This window comes from Perognathus longimembris, chromosome 12, assembly GCF_023159225.1.
Source record: "Perognathus longimembris pacificus isolate PPM17 chromosome 12, ASM2315922v1, whole genome shotgun sequence".
NCBI lineage: Eukaryota > Metazoa > Chordata > Mammalia > Rodentia > Heteromyidae > Perognathus > Perognathus longimembris.
Window position 1 is genome coordinate 59,858,189 of NC_063172.1, and position 19,344 is coordinate 59,877,532.

The window sequence follows — 19,344 nt, forward strand, 5'->3', positions numbered from 1 at the left end:
AAGACATTCCCACTGTGTGAACACACATAATAGATATCCAAGGTAAGCTTCAGAAGACAGTGCACATATTCTACCTTGGTGGCTTTTAATTTTTACAATAGAGAGATTTTTTTTCACTGCAGCTGCCCAGAGCTTTCTATGTGCATGACATTGCTTCATAGGAAGGAACAGCATTATGACATTCAATAGCATAGGATATCTACTTTTGTCTCTTCACTTTTCTTCCTTTTATGTCTTTTACCTTACTATGTTTTTCATGTTTATCTTCAAGTAAGTGTGCAAAGATGTTTCAATTCAACATATTAATTTATGACTATTTCCCTTACACCAATCCCTCTGCCTTCCATCTATCTCAACCGTATCCATCTATCTGAACCTTACGTTCAGTGTTCACTTCTATAGTTTTGCTATTTTTTTTCTGGTCCTGGGGATTGAACTCGGGACCTGGTTGATGTCTCTGAACTCCTTTGCTCAAGGGTCAGTTGAGCTACACATCAACTTCCAGCTTTTTTTTGTGAGGGGGGGTCTCATAGACTTTTTTGGGGGTGAAATAAGGGTCTCATGGAGCTTTCTGGGAAGGCTGGCTTCAAACTGGAATCCTCAGATCTCAGCCTCCTGAGTAGTTATGACTGTAGGTATGAGCCACAGTGCCCACTTTGTTTTCACTTAAAAAAAAAAAGACAGGGTATTCATGTGTTTCTTAAACTGACTGCAAAATCCAGTCCATCTTTCTGCCTTGGCCTCCTGAATATCTGGGACTACAGTCTGACTCCCATACTCAGTTTCATTTAATAGGTCAGGAAATTAAGTTGCAAAGCAGTTGTATTACTTATAGCAGCAGATAAAGGGCAGCACTAGGATTTAAACTGAGGTTGTGTGAACTATAGACATCAACTTTAATCACATATAGATAGATAGATATCGATATAGATACAGATATAGATATCATAAAAGCCTTTACCATAAAAGGTAAAGGCTCTTTGCTTATTAATAGGCTAAGTATCTTCTTGTTTTTTACAGATGTGAAGAATATTAAAGATTCAAATATAAAGAATTCTTTTGGAAAAGTCTTCTCTCCCATGCATTGTTAGACTCTCCAAAAAAGGTGATACAGGCTTAGTTTCCCCCTTTTATTTAAACAACATTTATATTAGGTTTCCTACTATCAGCCACTGTCTAAGCAATTTTTCAAGTTCTTTGAACCTCTTGAAATAAGGACTATTATTGTCTCTGTATTTTCAATCATGAAGCTGGAGTATTTACTGACTGAGCCACCTAGCAATCTCTTATCTACTCTAATTTCCAGTATTCATTTGCAAATATATTAAGCATCACAAAAATATCTAAGAATATATGCAGTGGGTAAATAAGAAATAAACTTTATTTCTCTGGCCCATCGAAATACTAAGTTCTACCATTAGAAAATATTAGCTCAAAGATTTCACAATCCCAACAGCAAAAGGCTCAACTACATTGAAGACGTCCTGAAAAGCCAGGTTTTGTTGACAGACAGACAGACAGACAGACAGACAGACAGACAGAGAGATAGATAGAAATTATCTGTTCAGTGTGGGTTACATTCCACAAAATGTAAAAATTCACAGCCAATTCCTTACTTAGAATGTACAGTTTTTAATTTTTACTGATTACTCCCCTGTTGTAAATAACCTTGAAAAATCTCAGAAGGACTATAATTGCTAGGGGGATAGTGTTTATGTCCTGATCTCCTTAGCTAGTCTTGTCCTGCCTTCATGACAATCGTAACATAAATTGTTCATATAAATACAGTGCAGATTTTTTGGCAAGACATTCAGTAGTTTATTTTTAAATATTTCAAAAATTAAACATCTTGGTTGATACATAAAACCTATATATGTAAGAAGTTCTATCTGATGATTTGATAATCATATGCATTGTATAATAATTAATTGTGTTTGTGATCCCATAATGCAGGGGTAACGTTGTCAGGATAGAGTTTTAACACATTTTTTTTACAAGGAAATATGATGAGAAAGTCCTTTTCAAGGAACACAACCCCCTAGTGCTTTTAAAATAGAAAACTATGCAGGGTGAAGGGTTGTTCATCTTTAAACTCACGTCCACATTGGAATGACATACACACTGAGGAATGGCATTCTAGCCATGCAATAGCTCAAGAACTGAAGAGGCTCTTTGTTTCTTAGAGAAATTGGTAGACAAAAGACAGTCCTTGCTTCTTTCAACTTTATAAGATTTCTGTTACAACTTCAGCCTGTATCAAATGCTGGCTCATGGAATCCAGCCAGAAAGATTCAAACTTTGAAACAGAAGCAACAAATTCAATTTCCACATCAACTTTCTTCAAGATCATGCTGACTTGAGAAATCAGATCTTATACATACTTGGCGACAGAATCAGCATCATTAATTAGACCTATTGTCTAGTGTAGTAACTACCAGGCGCTCCCCTTTCTTCACCTCCTGTTCCTCTTGGATTTCTTGAGATAGGATCTTTCTACCTCCCTATATACACTGGCCTTGATCTGCCTACCTTAGCCTCCCAAGTGCTGGGATTATAGGCATGCACCCCTGCACAGGGCATAAACCTGGCTTCTTAATTGTCAAAAACATAAATTTAAATCAAGTAAAACTTTTCTCCTTCAGTCCCATTGGCCAAATTTAATGTGCACAATAGCCAGGAGCCCCGGCTTCTGGGCAGCAAGTTACAAAAGACCAGCGCATCACACGCAGTTCTACGGAGCAGAGCCAAAGCTTGCCCAAAGCCCTGTCAACACGGGCATTGGCTGCAGTAGCACTGATTATGGTACTAAGTGCAAGGATCAGGACTGGGAACAGGCAAAGGAGATAGGCACCTCCACAGTGTGGTTGGAGAGGTATTTGGTAGGCTCCCCATCCAGGGGAAAGGACTCCAATTCAGGAGCTCTATGGCAAATTGAATTTGTCTCCTGTCCACCTTGTAAAGAGCTCCAAGCTCCATGGGAAACATGTGGAGGTTAAAAACCACAAAGTCCAGTTTGTCAGAAGGATGGAAAGAAGAAAGATAAAAAAATATATATATATATACATGAGCAGAAGCTCCTGATAGGGAGAGTAAGAAAGGCACGAAGGAAGGAGGGTTCTAGAAAGTGGCATGTCCCTGATTGTAGGTAAGTCCAGTGCTGAGTGTGTCCTAGGAGGACAGAGGACAGCCATGGACAGGAAGCTGGAAAAGATCGCACGTCCACAGCTACCAATGCTGCACACACAGCTCTCAACCCGGGATGGGGCCTGGGCCCAGAGGAGCGCTGGGGAAAATGAAGATAGAATTCGCAAAGAGGTAAAATTCATGATGCACAAGGCTTCTGAGACTTACATGGGATACGCTGAATATTAGTTTTCCCTCCAGTGGCTGGATCCCATTCCCCCCTCAAGGGTGGAGCACAGAAGACAAAACATACAGAACTCTAAGGAATCTCACACACAGTTCTGCTGCATCCTTCTTCTGGGCTTCCCATGGACAAGTGCCGGTGGATTGAAGCCCGATCTGGCTGCTTCCCTGGGCTCCAGCTCTTCAGTCTTAATCCCAAAGAAGCCCAGGCATAACATTTTTCAGATTCATACATTTAGCTTGTTTTAAAAAGTCCAGTTTCCATGTTATGAAGTCATAATTAATATTCACAGGCTACATAAGCTACATAGGCTACATCTACACAGACAAAGCAGGGCAAGTGGGGCTTTTCCTATCTGAACATAGTGCAATTGAGTTCTCCCCGGGGCCACTCAGCTGTAGATTTCAATATTCTACACACCACGTGACATTTGGCTTCATTCTCCAAAGACACTTCTCTGCGGTTTCTTTCAACTCGTAATCCACTCTATCCCCTTATGTTCAAGATTGCCAGAAAAACCTTCCCGAAAGGTCCATCCATATCGCGACATATTAGCAAATGGTTTGAATAAGTAGAAATATAGATATAATAGGAGGGAGCTAATCAATTTCTTCATTTTGAAGATGACTACACTGTTTGGTGACGCATGAAAACAAGACAGTTGGCTGGACTTTACGCAACTGAACAGCAAAAGCCAAAGCATACATTGACCCAATCAGAGGCTCTGGCTTTGGCCTTAAATTACTGACACTCTATTTTCACTTGTAGAACACAGAAAGTTCTTGTTTTCAGATGATACTGAAACCAGAAGCAAAATTCTTGCAACAAGCCACTGTTTCTCAAATATGCACTGCTTGTAGGAAATATCGAGCCCTGAGCTCTTCTGGGAAGGGGCTAGGAATTGGGCCTTTTTGCTAGTTTTCCTGGCTGATAAACATCCACTAAATTTGAGAAATTCTGACAAACAATTCAGAGTGACAAAATGTCCCATATACTGGAACACCTTCATGGAGATGGATTTTGGCCAAATGAATTATACATCCAAAATAGAAATAAAAATGCTTTTTTGTGCTGAATTTGAGAGTGAACAGGAATTGAAGGCTGACAACAATTCCTGTTCAGAAGATGTGGGCATCTTACTTGTGGAGATAAATTGGACACTACAGAGGAGATGGTATCATTTATGATTGCTTTTTATCTGAAAGCTGGTAAGCCACTTTGAATGACAGCACAGTCAAACAGGACTTAATATTTTGGGTTATAAATACAAGTGAGTGAACATGTAATAACCGATTTTGATTTGACTTATATATGAAATGTAAAATTGCTCTTGCAATTTATTATTATTACTTTGTGAGCCAGTATTGGGCCTTGAACTCAGGGCCTGGGCACTGTCACTTAGCTTTTTTTGCTCAAGACTGACACTGTACCACTTGAGCTCCACTTCTGGCTTTTGCTGGTTACATGGGCATGGTTACATGGAATCACATGGACTTTCCTGCCCCAGCTGGCTTTGAACTGTGATCCTCAGATTTCAGCCTCCTGAGTAGCTAGGATTACAGGTACAAGCCACAGGTGCTCCCTGCTTCAGCAATTTATAAGACTTATGAAGAATATTTTCTATGGAAAAATGCCTTCCACGTTTCCCGCCATTTATAGTCCTGTATGAAACTGTCCCTCGCGGACACAAGCAGGTAGCAGATTCTTACCACAGAGATGGAATTGGAGAGGAGCGTCCCATCCTGGCTCAGCATGTTGGACACGGTGATCTCAGGGAGGTCCATGTTCTGGGCATGGAATGGGAGCAGGCCATTGTGGTTCATTGGGTGACACAGAGAATGGTAACCAGACTCGACTTCATTCAGGTGTACCAGTGAGTGGTCGGGAAGGGAGGGAGGAGTGATGGGTGGAATGTTAAAGTCTTCACTTTCCAGACTTGGACCAGGGTAGGACTGAAAAGACAAGAGGGACATTGTTGCCAGTGAGCATCTCTTTGTTCATGAACGACTGCACAGGAGCCCATGGATATGATTACAAGCAGCATTATGGATTTGGCCAAGACGTTTCAAATGTTCAGATTACCCTGCTACGATTTCACTGTTACACAGGGAAGAAAATTGCCTTAAAGGCATATCCACTTCTGCCATAAAGACCACTTCCATTAGGTGGTTTTATTTTTCCAGGAAGTTGAATTCAAACAGATTTCAAAGGTCCCATTAAAATTTTCCAGAGTTTTAATCTAGCTGAATACCTTTTTCATGAGAATTGTAGGGAAGGAAGGCAATTTATAAAATTAATATTTGATCAAACATATTTCATAGACTCCCTACTGCTTAGATTATGGGATGTAATAAAAATCAGTTCCAGAAGTCTGTAGCAATTGCTTTTGAGTTTTTCAAAGCTACCTGCTCAGAGTTGACAAAAGAAAAGTTATTAGAAAAGAAGTAATCTAAGCACATTACCAAAGTATGAGTATGTTGAAAGTTTGATGTATTTTTAAGTACTATCAAAAATGAATTTTATTACAAAGATTGTTGTCATTGAAATAAAAGGTTGCTTTCATGTTTTCAATTAACATTTGTTTGATTTTTGCCTAACAGCTGATAAATAATATTATAACCATTTAACTTCCCTATGAAAAACAAACTAAAATACTAATATTATTATGATACTAATTCTGAAATAAAAGTCAGTCTGTAAAACAAATATCACTAATACACCTGGGGCATTTCTTTTGCAAGCTAACTTTTGATAAAACGGAAAAGGTGGGAGGGGAGAAGGAAGGAAAAGGTTATCTGGAAACCCTTGCTTTTAGAAGAGGAATGTGGTACAAGTGGATATAAACAGAAGGAAAGAACTGAATAAAGACACATTGTGAGCAATTAATATCAATACACAGCAATAGTTAGCTATCCATAGTACAACAGGTGTTATAATATGAAAGGAAACATTTGGTCTAGATAATTCTTACAAGCCCATCTTTCAAATTAAGAGAGCTTTTATAGTGAAGCTGTCTTTCAAACTAAGAGAGTCTCATAGCATTCACTTGCCTGGGTAACAAGGACCTCTTGTCTAACTGAACAGCTCCTGCTACACTGTGGCAAGATCTGAAATGAACAGGCAAAGGGTAGGAGCCAAAGAAAGTAGTGTAAGGCGTGTGTAGTCAAGAAGTTTTATGCTCCCTGGTCCAAGAGTCTGGCCTTATTTTTTCCAGATGCCTTCTATTTGTTTAATGGAAAAGAAAATGTTCAAGTTGCACTTGCTAAATGCTGCACCAGTTTGGATGTGTTTGTTTAGGTGCTGTCAGAAGAGGAGGTAAAATGAAGAGCTGCTTAGAACATCTGGAATTGAGATGGAGAAGCATGTGCGGGTGAGGGTCTGGAAGTATATGAAGGAAGATTTCATTCATCCCTGCCAATGATTTTTCTTAAATAGCTGGCTAACATTCTGCTTTAAAAAAAAAAACTCACTAGCTCGAAAAGTTCAATCATCTGTTACCAATGTCTTCTGTTAAATATATATATATATATGTATATACATATATTTCTGATCTGAAAAATATGTTAGTGTTCTGTATCCAAGTTAGAGTTTGAACAAATTCTCTGATATATTTTAGACCCGGGTATATAGCTCTAAATAGGCAATTCTCTCTTCAAATATTCATAGAAGTATAAAAGATGCACAATTGGGAGATAGAAAGGCATGTTTATTAATGCTTACTTCATATACAGAAAGCATTTTCCTTCCTTCCTTCCTTCTTTCCTTCCTTCCTTCTTTCCTTCCCTCCCTCCCTCCCTCACTTCCTTCCTTCCTTCCTTCCTTCCTTCCTTCCTTCCTTCGACTCTCCTTCCCTCCCTCCTTTCCTTCCTTTCTTGTGCCAGCACTGCCACTTGAAATCAGGATCTCTTGCTCTTGTTTGGCTTTTAAACTCAAGGCTGGTGCTTTACCACTAAAAGCACATGTCCTCTTCCAACTTTTCAGGAGTTAATTAGAGACATGGACTTTTCTGACTGGTCTGGCTTCATATCTCCATTTTCAGATTTCAGCCTCTTAAGTACCTAACATCACAGATCTGAGCCACCCAGACCTGCTGTTTCCTTCATTTAAACTTTACAATAATCCTTTGTGTGTCTACTGTTAATCCAAATTTTCCTGACAGGGAATCTGAGTTCAGAAGTTTAACAACTTGTCTAATTTCACATGGCTGCTAAACAATTTACTCAATACAGATGGTTGAATATTTGAAGAAAGAAGACATTCTTGTTGCAGTGATATTTCCATAAGTGAATCAAGTCTTACTATTTTGTTAGTTTGAAGGACACAAAATTGTCATTACCCAACTGTTTTTGTTAAATTTCATAATTTAAGAATTACTATTAGCAGTAGTTACAGGATTTTCTTTGATCCAAATTTCTTCCAAAGCCCATCTATTAAAACTAAATATTGGGACTGGGGATATAGCCTAGTGGCAAGAGTGCTTGCCTCGTATACATGAAGACCTGGGTTCGATTCCCCAGCACCACATATACAGAAAATGGCCAGAAGTGGCGCTGTGGCTCAAGTGGCAGAGTGCTAGCCTTGAGCAAAAAGAAGCCAGGGACAGTGCTCAGGCCCTGAGTCCAAGGCCCAGGACTGGCAAAAAAAAAAAAAAAAACAACAAAAAACAACAACAAAAAAACCCCTAAATATTTATTTCACATGAGCATAGGTATAATTTGTCTCTTTGTAAATATGACAAATGCTGAATCTATGGTCCATATGTTCCCTGCCCCCCCCCCCCCCCCCCCGTAGTACTAGGAATTACACAAAGTGCACTGAGCTCTCACTTAGCTTTTTCATTCAAGGCTGTTACTCTACCACTGGCGTCACTCCTCCACATCTCCATTTCTGGCTTTCTGCTGATTCATTGGAGATGAGCGCCTCATGGATTTTGCTTCCTAAGCTGGCTTTGAACTGTGATCTTTAGATCTCAGCCTCCTGAGTAGCTAGGATTACAGGCATGAACAACCAGAACTCAGCCTGGTATGTATTTTTTAAGGAGTTAATCGATGTCTATTTGAAATTTCCCTGAATAAGGCACAATTAATACAAAGTTACAGGAAAACATGTTTTTAATTTTAGAAAAGCCATTACACCTCTGCAAATACTAAGGGATATTCTATCCAGGGTATGCTAAGGCTTTATATTCTAAAGTTTCTTCAGTAGTTAAATCTCAATTTGTGGTGTTTTAAGGGAGGGTTTAATTGGTATCACTTTACATTCGGTGATAACAATTGTACTGCAATTTAGCTAAGCTACATGGTTTATTTTCATGTAATTACACATTAAGGTTATTTAATACATGCAATTATATACCAAAACCACAGATTCCACAACTTAGCTGGTAATGAGTAGTTATGTGGGTCAGGAATTTTAACAACCAAAGGTTACCTAGCAATTTCTATGCTTTGCATTATAAAGCATGATAGGGTGATCTGCCTCGAGACTATTAAAGTGTAACTAATGCCATATAAAAGTATTGTGGTAATTGTTTAAATGTCAAAATGTCCCAGAACTTAAACAAATGTTCAATGTCAGACTAATTACTAATTTTTAAATGTGAAATTGAATTAGCTAATTCCCCAATATCATTTTCTATGACATGACAACCTTACTTTGATTTTTAAAAATCTAACAGGAATGTGTTTAAAACTTAACAGTAGTGAAGTTTTAGAGCTGATTTGTAGCTTGGGAAGGGAATGTAATATAATAGGATATGACTCAATATTTTATCTTATTCCTCAAGAGGCTGGTTACAATTTGTGTTAGATGTTTGCTGAATGAATAAACAAAAGAATCACTGAAGGCCTGCCTGCATGGATGAATGCTACAGTGAGTCTTAAAAGCACGAGGTCTGTGAATATACTACTGTTATTCCACAGGGTTGAATAATTATCTTGTATTCCCAGGACTGTCCTGGCCAGTTGACAACACAGCGTGTAACATTCAACTCACAGTGTGTAAATAGTCCCATAATATCCTGTTGGCACAGAGTTTGGGCAACCTGAGGAAAGCTGGGTGGAATGGACTAGTTTGCGTCCCTTAGGCTGCTGCTCTGGGTCCTGAAAGTGGGATGCACTGATTTTCCTCCACTGACCCAGGGATTGCAGAGGATTCTGAAAGCAGAGCTCAAGATGCTGTTGAATTGTGATGCCCTCTGCAGGCAGGTAGCAGGCCACCTCGGAGACTGCTGGGGAGACTGATGTCACCATCCAGCTGTAGATTCAATGGGAGTGCTTATGCAGGGACAAGGTCCAAGTCACAGGAGTGAACACGGGGAAGTACTGTGGTGAGAGAAGAGGCAGGCGCTAGTACCAGACGAAGCTCCACGAGCCAGCAGGCGACATAAAGGACCTGCCTTGCTTGCCACTCTTTCAGGCCTTTTTCTGATTTGCACAAGTTTCAGTGTGGCTTTGGGTTTAAACCATCAGTCATCCCCTAAATCTGTCAGCAACAAAGATTATTTGGTCTTTCCCAAAGGGTCTCCATATCCCTATGAAACCTCAGTACTGCGTGTGGTGTGTGTGTGCACGTGTGCATGTGCACATGCGTGTGTGTATTTATCTGGGTTACAAACCACAAAGGAATGAATGCCATGTTCTGGGAGGCCACATTATGGACAGAGATCAAGTGTAAGATGGTGGTGCAGGACAGGTATGGGCCTTGACACCTGGTATTGTTCTCCTGATAACTGCCTACAATTCTTCTTACTCATCCTGTTCTACAGGCCAGAATCTAACCACAGTCTGAACTGTGCCGTTTCCCTCTTCCCCATCCATTAATAGAGATCAATAATAGCCATCTATCAAAAGAAGAGAAAGTATTGAAGGACAGTTGGATAAAATCCAGGTCAATATTTCCCAATTCACTGCAGATCAAATTGGAAACAAGTAAGTATGCAAACTGCTTTGTTCTGAACTATGCCAGTGTATGTAATGCAAAGGATTCCAAGAACTTAAAATGATATGATTGCTACTACACTGATTCTCCCTCATCTCAAGCGACGCACTGGTTACAGACACAGGGAGGTGTCTTCATGGTAGTGGTGCTGAGATTCATATTTCAACCCCTGAATTCCAACACAGAGACATCTGTTGACTTTGTTTGAAGGAGGAGCATCTCAGGGGCCCACCTGTGGCTTAGGGTATACTAGCATGAGGTCGGCTAATTTTGGAAAAGAGATGAACTACTCAAAGTTACAAGAGGATTGTTGAAATCATTAGTCATTTAAAAATATTATCATCCTGCAGCGAGTATGTTTATAGTCCTAAATAATCGTCGCTAACTCTTGCATGTCATTTTCTTAAAACCTTAAAAGGTGGTATTTGCACGTTCCGCTTATAAAGTACTCCATCTTTCTCTGAGGAGAAGCAGATCGATTTAGACTGGTTGGAAGTGTGCATAATGACTCCTTAAGTGTAATAAGAATGCTCACAGGGGATATTGGACAGAACCATGACTTTGGAGTCCAAAGACAAGTCTGCACCCAGAGCTTTTAGAACATTTATGAGCTTGGGTTCTGAAGCAGATTTCTTATTCCTTGTGAGCAGCGGTTTCAAAAGCTCAATTCATGGGGTTCTTAAGAATATTAAAAACAAAAAATATGTAAAATGCCTAGCAATACATTTTTCCAGATGAGTTTTTTTCTCTCGATGTGAGGGTTTGAACTTGAGACTTGTTTGTGCTAAGTAGTTGGCTTCCCATTTGAGCCCTGTATGTCAGTCCCGCATACTCTAAATTGATTTTTTCAGTGAGTATCTTGCATTTTTGCCAATCCTGGCCTCAGAACATGATCCTGCTTGTCTGACACCTAGCTATGATTACAGGCTTGCATCACCACTCCCAGATCCCAAAGTTTGTTATAAAGGGCAAACTAGCCAGGTGCCAGTGGTTCATGCTGGTATAATCCTAGGTACTTAGGAGGCTGAGGTCTGAAGATTATGATTCAAAGACAGCCCAGACAAGAAAGTCCATGAAACTTTTATTTTCCAACAGAAAGCTGGAAGTGGAGCTGTGGCTCAAGTGGAAGAGTAACAGCAACCTTACATAACTATAGTAGTTAAATACAATTATACGTGATTTGGACTAGAACATGTCTAATAAATGAACACCTACAGACAGCATAGTGGAGACTGAGATGTTTCCCATCAAGGAATTCCAGTCTATTTGCCATTGAGAAGGTCTCAAAGTGGAGAATATTGGATCCTACTCACACATAATGTTCCTTAATTGCCTCCTTTCCTAACAGCTATGATGATATTTCATCTTCATTTTAGTAGAATTAAATTACATGCTTTACATTCAAGAATGAGAAAAACAGAGGGCAGGGAGGAAGCAAAGGATGCTGAAGGTGTTGAAGAGGTGCAGAGGGCCCACAGCTAGACTCCTGCCAGGAGCAACCCAGGAGCTGGTGAGTTCTTCCTACTTCAGCTCTTATGATGTAAGCAAAAGGCAAATATATTTGTGAGCCAAAATGTTCATGTTCAAGTGTGCATGAAGGCAATGCGTTCTAATGCATTGGTGGTATCCTTCAAAAGGCTATCTTCTCAGAGAGATTTTTTGGCAAGGAGGTTAAAAAGGATCAAAGGAGGATCATTTCATAGACTATAACCAAGTGATTGGGGTTAGGAAAGTTCCAGGGAATTCTTCTGACTTGCTTTGGATTGATCCACTTGCATGTATGTCTTTGCAGCTCTTTGAGAAAAGCTAACATCTGTTCTACATGTTTTGCCCTCGCTAGAACCATTTCAGTGGGGAGGAAAAAGAAACTTCTCACTTAATTTCTGGAAGATCTCATGTCTCTTGTTGGTTTAATTACACATTCACACTCCTTTTTAATCATACTACTTTACATAGTCCATGACCTGGGTATCCTGTTTACATTATTTTCCTTTTCTGCAATCCACATTTCCTGAGCCACAGCCTGTTTTTACTTTCATTCTCATTCTACATTATTGCATCCGCAAGTGGAATGTTAATTATGCTGACGACTTTGACTGCCGAGAATTCATGTTTTTATACTGTCCAGACACAGGGCTAATACGTGCTGACTGAACTAATAAAGAGTAGTTTCTTGGAGACTTTGTCTTTTCTTCTCTTTTTAACATCGAATTCTCTGCCAAAGAGGGCACTATATTTCTGGGGTTTTGGCCACATATTGCAATCATTACACACAGCACTCAATCTTTGGTGACAAGAAGTCCCATAACTCAGAAGAATTCAAAAGATATCATATTGTATGCATCTTTAAATTATGTGATGGATTCATGCAATCATGCATACACTAAAAATATGGGTATGGTTATAACATTGTAAAATATGTTTCTCATATAGATCGTTATTTGAAAGATAAATAAATACTATGACCATCAAACATACCCAGAATGCCTTAATTTTAAATTGGTAACATTATTCATAAAATCAAGGAGAGAAAAATGTCAATGTTTAAACACCATGTTTCATCTCTTTATTATTGAACACTCTTGTTGCATGATTCGAATAACTCAACAGAAAGCAAAAGGAACTGAGAAATTTATTAGAAAAATAATAAACTTCCTGTGTAGACTTCTAGAAGTGAAGATATTGTGTTAAATTGGTGATATATCCTTTTTTCCCCAAGATCTTCAGAAAAGGAAGGTTTTTTTTTTTTCAGATTCTTTTGTCTCTGTATGAGCAAGGCTTGATAGCTTGAGACTATAATGTATTGCTGTGGAAAGCTTCGGTCTGTTACATAAATCATCTTAACACTCAGCAAGAATTGTCCAACAGTGCCATTGATGTGCTCAAGCCAATGATCCTGCAAATAATTCTTTTGTCTTTTTTCACATGTTAGACAATAGCAATAAATCATCTTCATTTAAAAACACACAATGTACTAATTTTTCAAGCAACCGTTACCAAAGGAAATTTTTGGTAGAAATATAAGATTTATTTTATTTCTGCTCATTAATTTTTGAAATCTGTGTGAAATAAAAGACAATGCATGCTCATTTGGTATAGAAGCATCTGTTTTTAGCCTCTTGTGTACAAGGTATGTACAATGTGTTGAGCTGCAAGGAACCAGAAGACTCAATGGAAGCAAGAAGTGAATCAGAAGAAGGAAATCGGAACTTGGGCTTCCAATACAGAGCAGCACTTCTGAAGTGTCAGATTAAGTCATTTCAGAATGCAAAGGAAAGAGGAATTGAGATTGGTGTGATTGAGGATTGCTCTAAACAGATTTACTCTGATAACAGGATTTAGAAATCTGAGATATGACTTCTACTGAGATGTGTCAAGGGATGGAGGAGGATCACAGCTCAAACCCTAGACCCAGTCCAGGCAGAGGCACAAGCAGAAGCAACGTCAAGATCAAGCAAGAAGCAAGGTCAAGATCAAAGTCAGTCTTCAACTTTTGAGACAACTTCAAGGACAAGATTGGTTTTACCAGTTAAAACAAACCAACATGAGAGCTCAATAAAGGATTTACTAGAACTAGAATGTAAGGCAAAAACTCAGTTGGAAAACGAGAACAAAACAACAGTGGGAGAAGCCTGAATAAAACCAGATCTTGGAGACTTAAGCCTGCCCCTAGAGAAAGTCTAACAAGGGGCCAAGATTGGGAGAGAGAAATATTTGAGCCCTAAGTTCAGGGTTAATAAGCTGAAGCTCTAAGCATTGGGAAGACACTGAGAGATGTGAGTGTGACAAGGTAGCCTTCTACTCCTCAGTCATACCTGGTGTGATTCCCCTTTGCGTATGTTGCCCCCAAAGTCCTTAGCTTTTATATTAGTAAACTACCTTCACTAATGACACAAGAACAGGAAAGGGACTTGTTTTCTCCCAGTATTGCTTAGATGTCAACATGACAGTATTCTTAGAGGATGTTTGAAAGACAAGCTTGTGTAGGATTGTGATACAGTTATGATAAATAAGGGTCTTCCCTCTGGATTAAGAAAAACACAAATCTTTCAAATTCATTTTAATGCACACATGCTGTTTAATGTCATGCTTTTGGTTTTGATTTCAATAATATAAGTCTGATCACAGAAGACTGATTTTAGAGCTAGGAATGCCAGATGGAACTCTCAGGTCATCTGTTAAGGGGGTACTGTTACATAATTTCTTTAGGTCTTAGTTTCTAAGTCAATAAAATAGGGATGATAACAATATTTAGCTCATTAAGAGATTAAATAAGATAGAGAATACAATACACACTTGAGTAGTATGCTGGTTTACATGTAGTAATAATAATAAGTGTTAGCTATATTGTTATTGCTCTACCACTATATAATTTAATCTGATCTCATAAAGTTGACTATAATCATTTTCCATGTTAAAAGATATCATCTATATCATTGTTGAAATAGCTGCATGTTTATTTGCATAGCTACATATATTATCATTGTTTTCATATTCTATCATAGTCCGTCCATTGTCTACTTTGAACACATAGGAGGTTCATAATTTTTCTGACATGAATCACTGTGGTGAATAATTTTATCCATTTATTCCTTTACAATAGCATCTAGAGTTCTAAATTCATGCTTTAAATGGAATCACAGAATGCCCAAGCAGAGGCCTAAGATAATAACTTTATGGGATCATCTTTAAAATAAAATGTATTAAAAATTAAAGCTTGCCTAAGTTTACCAAATATTTTAATCTAGGTGTTGATGGCTTATGTCTATAATCCTAGTGATTCATGAGGCTGAAATCCTAGGATCGGGGTTCAAAACCAGTCCAAGCAAGAAAGTCTGGGAGACTCCTACCTCCAATTAACCACCAAAAAGCCATAAGTAGAGTTGTAATTCAAGAGGGACAGTGCTGTCTTTGAGCAAGATAGCTAAGGGACAGTTCCAGGCCTTGAGTTCAAGTCCCAGTACTGAGACAGTGACAATAGTATTTTAATGCTTAAGGAATTTTATTCAATTATTAATTTTTTTGCCAGTCCTGGGGCTTGAACTCAGGGCTTGAACACTGTCCTTGGCTTCTTTTTGCTCAAGGCTATCACTCTACCACTTGAGCCACAGGGCTACTTCTGGCTTTTTCTATATATGTGATGCTGAGGAATGGAACCCAGGGCTTCACGTATGTGAGGCAAGCACTCTAACACTAGGCCATATTCCCAGCCCTATTAAATGTTTTTAAAAATATACATAACAATGTTATGGACGTTTTTTCCCCTCAATCCAACTAGTTCTTTAAGTACAAGCCAATCCTTAAACTTCAGTTTCCTCATCTGCAAAAACATAGGACAGGACTGGCACACACAAGAAAACAGGTAGTAAAGACCAGGAGGAGAACTGCTTACACCATAGATAAATGAGTGTGGGTACAGTAAATAGCCACGTAACATTTGTACAGTTTTTATATGCGAACAAATGTTAATTTGCCTACTTAGTAGCCAAAGCAAGTTTAGATATCTGTGGTTTCATTTGGCTCAACCTAGCATGTTTCAGAATGTTTTCAAATCTGTAATATACTGTGACTCTCTGAATATGGAAAAGGACTGAGATTAATATGTCAACTTTTTTTTTTTACAGTTCTACAGTAAAACGAAAGATAGAATCAAGGATATAATCTGACTGGGGCCTTATACTTTCTCAAAGCCACAGTCCCCACTCTTGAAATTTACTATATTTTTTATATTATTCCCCTAGACACTAAATCTGTTTCATTGTGGCTAAACTGCTGTAAAGATTAAGTGAGATAATGTCTGCAAATCCCATGCTTAGTTTATTGCCAGCAATAGGGAGCTTGAATCTGACAGTTATTATTATTCCATGGATCTAACTCATTCATAACCTTGGGGCTAACACATTCTGACCTAAACTTCTAGCCAAGCAGAAGCTTGCTACTGAAAATAACAAATATCTTTTTTTAGTCAGTCATAGGGATTGAAGTAGGGGGTCTGAGTGCCGTTCCTGACCTTTGTGGCTTAAAACTAGTGCTCTACCACTTTTAGCCATAGCTTCACTTCTTAACCACCATCTTTAAAGGCAGTAAGCTGAACTGAAGTCAGAGCAGGAGGAAGAAAAGGCAGGGGTGAGGGGGTGGGGTGTAAAGCAGCATGGAGACGAACATACCATCTAATGATGGTTACCCTATTGAGATACTCCTTTGAGTGCTAACAAGGTACTGTCGGAAGAGCTATGGAAGACAGGTGAGAAAACAGTGTCTGATTTTGGAAATAAATGACTTGGTACCTGCAGGGCATATGAGTCCACATTCCCTGAAGGTGGCTCTGTATGGCTCTGTCCTTCCCCACCCTGCTGGCCTCTTGATTTTTCATCCTTAGTTCCTCTGAGGCCAACTCTGATTTGTGCTTTTGAAAAATAACAACTCGTAGCAGGCTTGTAGCCCTTGAAGCACCTTCTCCTGCAATGCCAGGAAGCCCAGTAGTACCCAGAAGGCCTCAGTATTGGGCTCAACTCAACCCTCAGAGCTCTGTGGTTTGATACCAAATTATCTTATTTGAATAAGTTAATGTTGAGTCTTGAAATGCACTTCTTTTGATTTGCTATTCATAAAATCAACCATCAAAACTGATGACCAGTAAACATTTTCCAAGACAACTACTTGTTAATTTCAAATCATAAGGGCTATAGTTAAATTATATAGAACAGACAAAACATAGAAGAAAAATATAGATTTAAAAAAAAGCAAGCCAAACCCCTCTTCGTGTTGCTGGGAAGGTCTACTCCTAAACTACGAAATTGCAACTGCTAAGGAAAGCTTGACCCTTTTTAAAGGTGTTTGGGGTGTAGGCAATGATATGAAGAGATTTCAGAAGAGAGTGAGATGAGTGGAAAAATACCTGAGCTTTACAAAGCCTCAGTACTTTTTACAAAAATTGGGCAAAACCACATATTACAGTTTTAGAAATTGTTTAGAACAACCATTAATTGTCTTGGAAACAGTTGTATAAACAGGCTACATTACTGGAATATTGCCGTGTGTGTGTGTGTGTGTGTGTGTGTGTGTGTGTGTGTGCGCACCAGTACTGGGGTTTGAACTCAAAGCCTTGCTCTTGGATTTTTCACTCAAGGCTGGTGCACTACAATTCGTGCCACACCTCCACTTCTAACATTTTGGTGGTTAATTGGAGATACAAAAAAAAATCTCATGGACTTTTCTGCCTTGGCTGGTTTTGAACCTCAATCCTTAGATCCCAGCCTCCTGTGCAGCTAGGATTACAAACATGAATTATCAGCATATGGCCCAAATATTACTCGTCTAAAATTGAAACACTCCACTTAGGGTTTTGGCATTATTGATTTACTGGTTCATATTATTATAAGTGTCAGAAAAATATAGCATTTTATAATGGTAAATTCTGAAAGGAAAGATCATTTATTTTTCATTGTTATTTATGTGTCAAAGAAAGAAGCAGAAAGATTGAAAATACACTTGTGAAGAAGCCAAAGGCTTGTTTTCAAAATGTACCAAATGCCACTATGTAACTCAGTGGTCAGGCTTTGTACTAGAGTCACACCGCTCTTCTCACTGCCTAAATGTCTTGGCATCTCTTGACATTTTCCTTATAAGTAAACCATGCTCCAAATGGAGCTTGAAGTTTTAAGAATCTGACTTCTTTTCTGCTAATGCTATTCTGCCCAGTTATTTTCATAATTTTTACTATTAAAATATATTACCTTAATGCTTTAAAAACATACTATTAGACAATTAGAATAAAATCTATAAGCCTATCCAACAACAAACATTCATTTTCTAAACTAAAAAATGAGCCTTACATTCACAAATTCCACTGCTTGGAAATGCATATGATACACAACATTTAACCTGTCAGCAGCCTCATTAGTGTCAATGAGAAGAAACTGGCAATCAGTACACGGTAAGGTTTGCACATGTTTATGTTTTAAAAATGTTCCTAAAATAGTTCAAGTCACAAGCTTCTATAAAACACTTCTACTGGACAAGTGAACTTTAGTTTAAATTTTATGGTTGTATTTACTTTTTTTTAGGAATTCATATTTCTCATGTAGGTGGCCATTTATCACCAGAGTCAATACCCAACTAAAATAATATAAAGATTAAATAAAGCCTGTATGAGCAAATAAGGAATCAAAGTTTAACTGGACTAGTACATAAATGACCAAGAAAATAGACAGGAGGATCAATGTGTGTTTAATGATCAAGTGCCCAAAGATATCTATTTGTATGGTGTCTGTTTTCAGTATTCATTCAGCTATTAAGACATTTTCATAAACTGTAAGAAATGTGTGAGCTACTTCAAGATATAATGCTGAAAAACAGACTTCCATGTAAGAAGCCAATTTAGGAAAAAAAACAACATAAACAATAGTAACTTGTGTGCTCAAGTGAAGCATCTTTTTAATTTTGAGTAATGAAGATGTCAAGCCAAATGCTAGAGTAGTTTAACTTAATTAGGTGGCCTATTTTTCCAGGCATCCTTTCATTTCCCATTGAAAACTCAGCTTGTATGCAAGGCAACAAGAGCAATTTTGTCTGTAATGAATACCTCCGGGACTGCACAGAGTAATCATTTGAATGTTACACTGAAGACTGGTTTGAGTAACTAGTCTGGGCTTGTTAAGATGCCAGACTTTGTTAGACTAACTAGATTATTCAGAGCATGGCAGCTTTATCATTTTATTGAGCCAATGGTCAAAAAGTCAAGTTGACTTTACTCCTGAAATCTTTGCAAAAGGAGCCAATCTAAAAGTAATTGGTCTAATTTATGGTTCAAATTTATGTCACAATCATGGAAATTTTATGGCCCTGAGTAAAGAGATTTTTTTTTCAAGAAAAAAAAATCCTATACTTTCTAGGCTCCTTTTGTCATACCTCATTTACACTCTGACCTGGAGAATTTTCTCACTAGGAAAACATGTACTTATAACATAGAGTCACTGGTATGTTTGCAAATCTTAAAACATAACTCCAACACTAGATTTGATAGAATATTGTATAAA

General features: G+C 38.3%; 1 protein-coding gene across 1 annotated transcript in view; it reads right to left on the reverse strand.

Moving 5' to 3' along the window:
• Tox (thymocyte selection associated high mobility group box) overlaps nucleotides 1–19,344 on the reverse strand; it is a 301,386-nt gene that overhangs the window by 122,663 nt on the left and 159,379 nt on the right. The window contains exon 3 of the mRNA XM_048358446.1: nucleotides 5,077–5,319. Within this exon, the coding sequence (XP_048214403.1) occupies nucleotides 5,077–5,319 (243 nt within the window). The remainder of the gene's footprint in view (nucleotides 1–5,076; nucleotides 5,320–19,344) is intronic.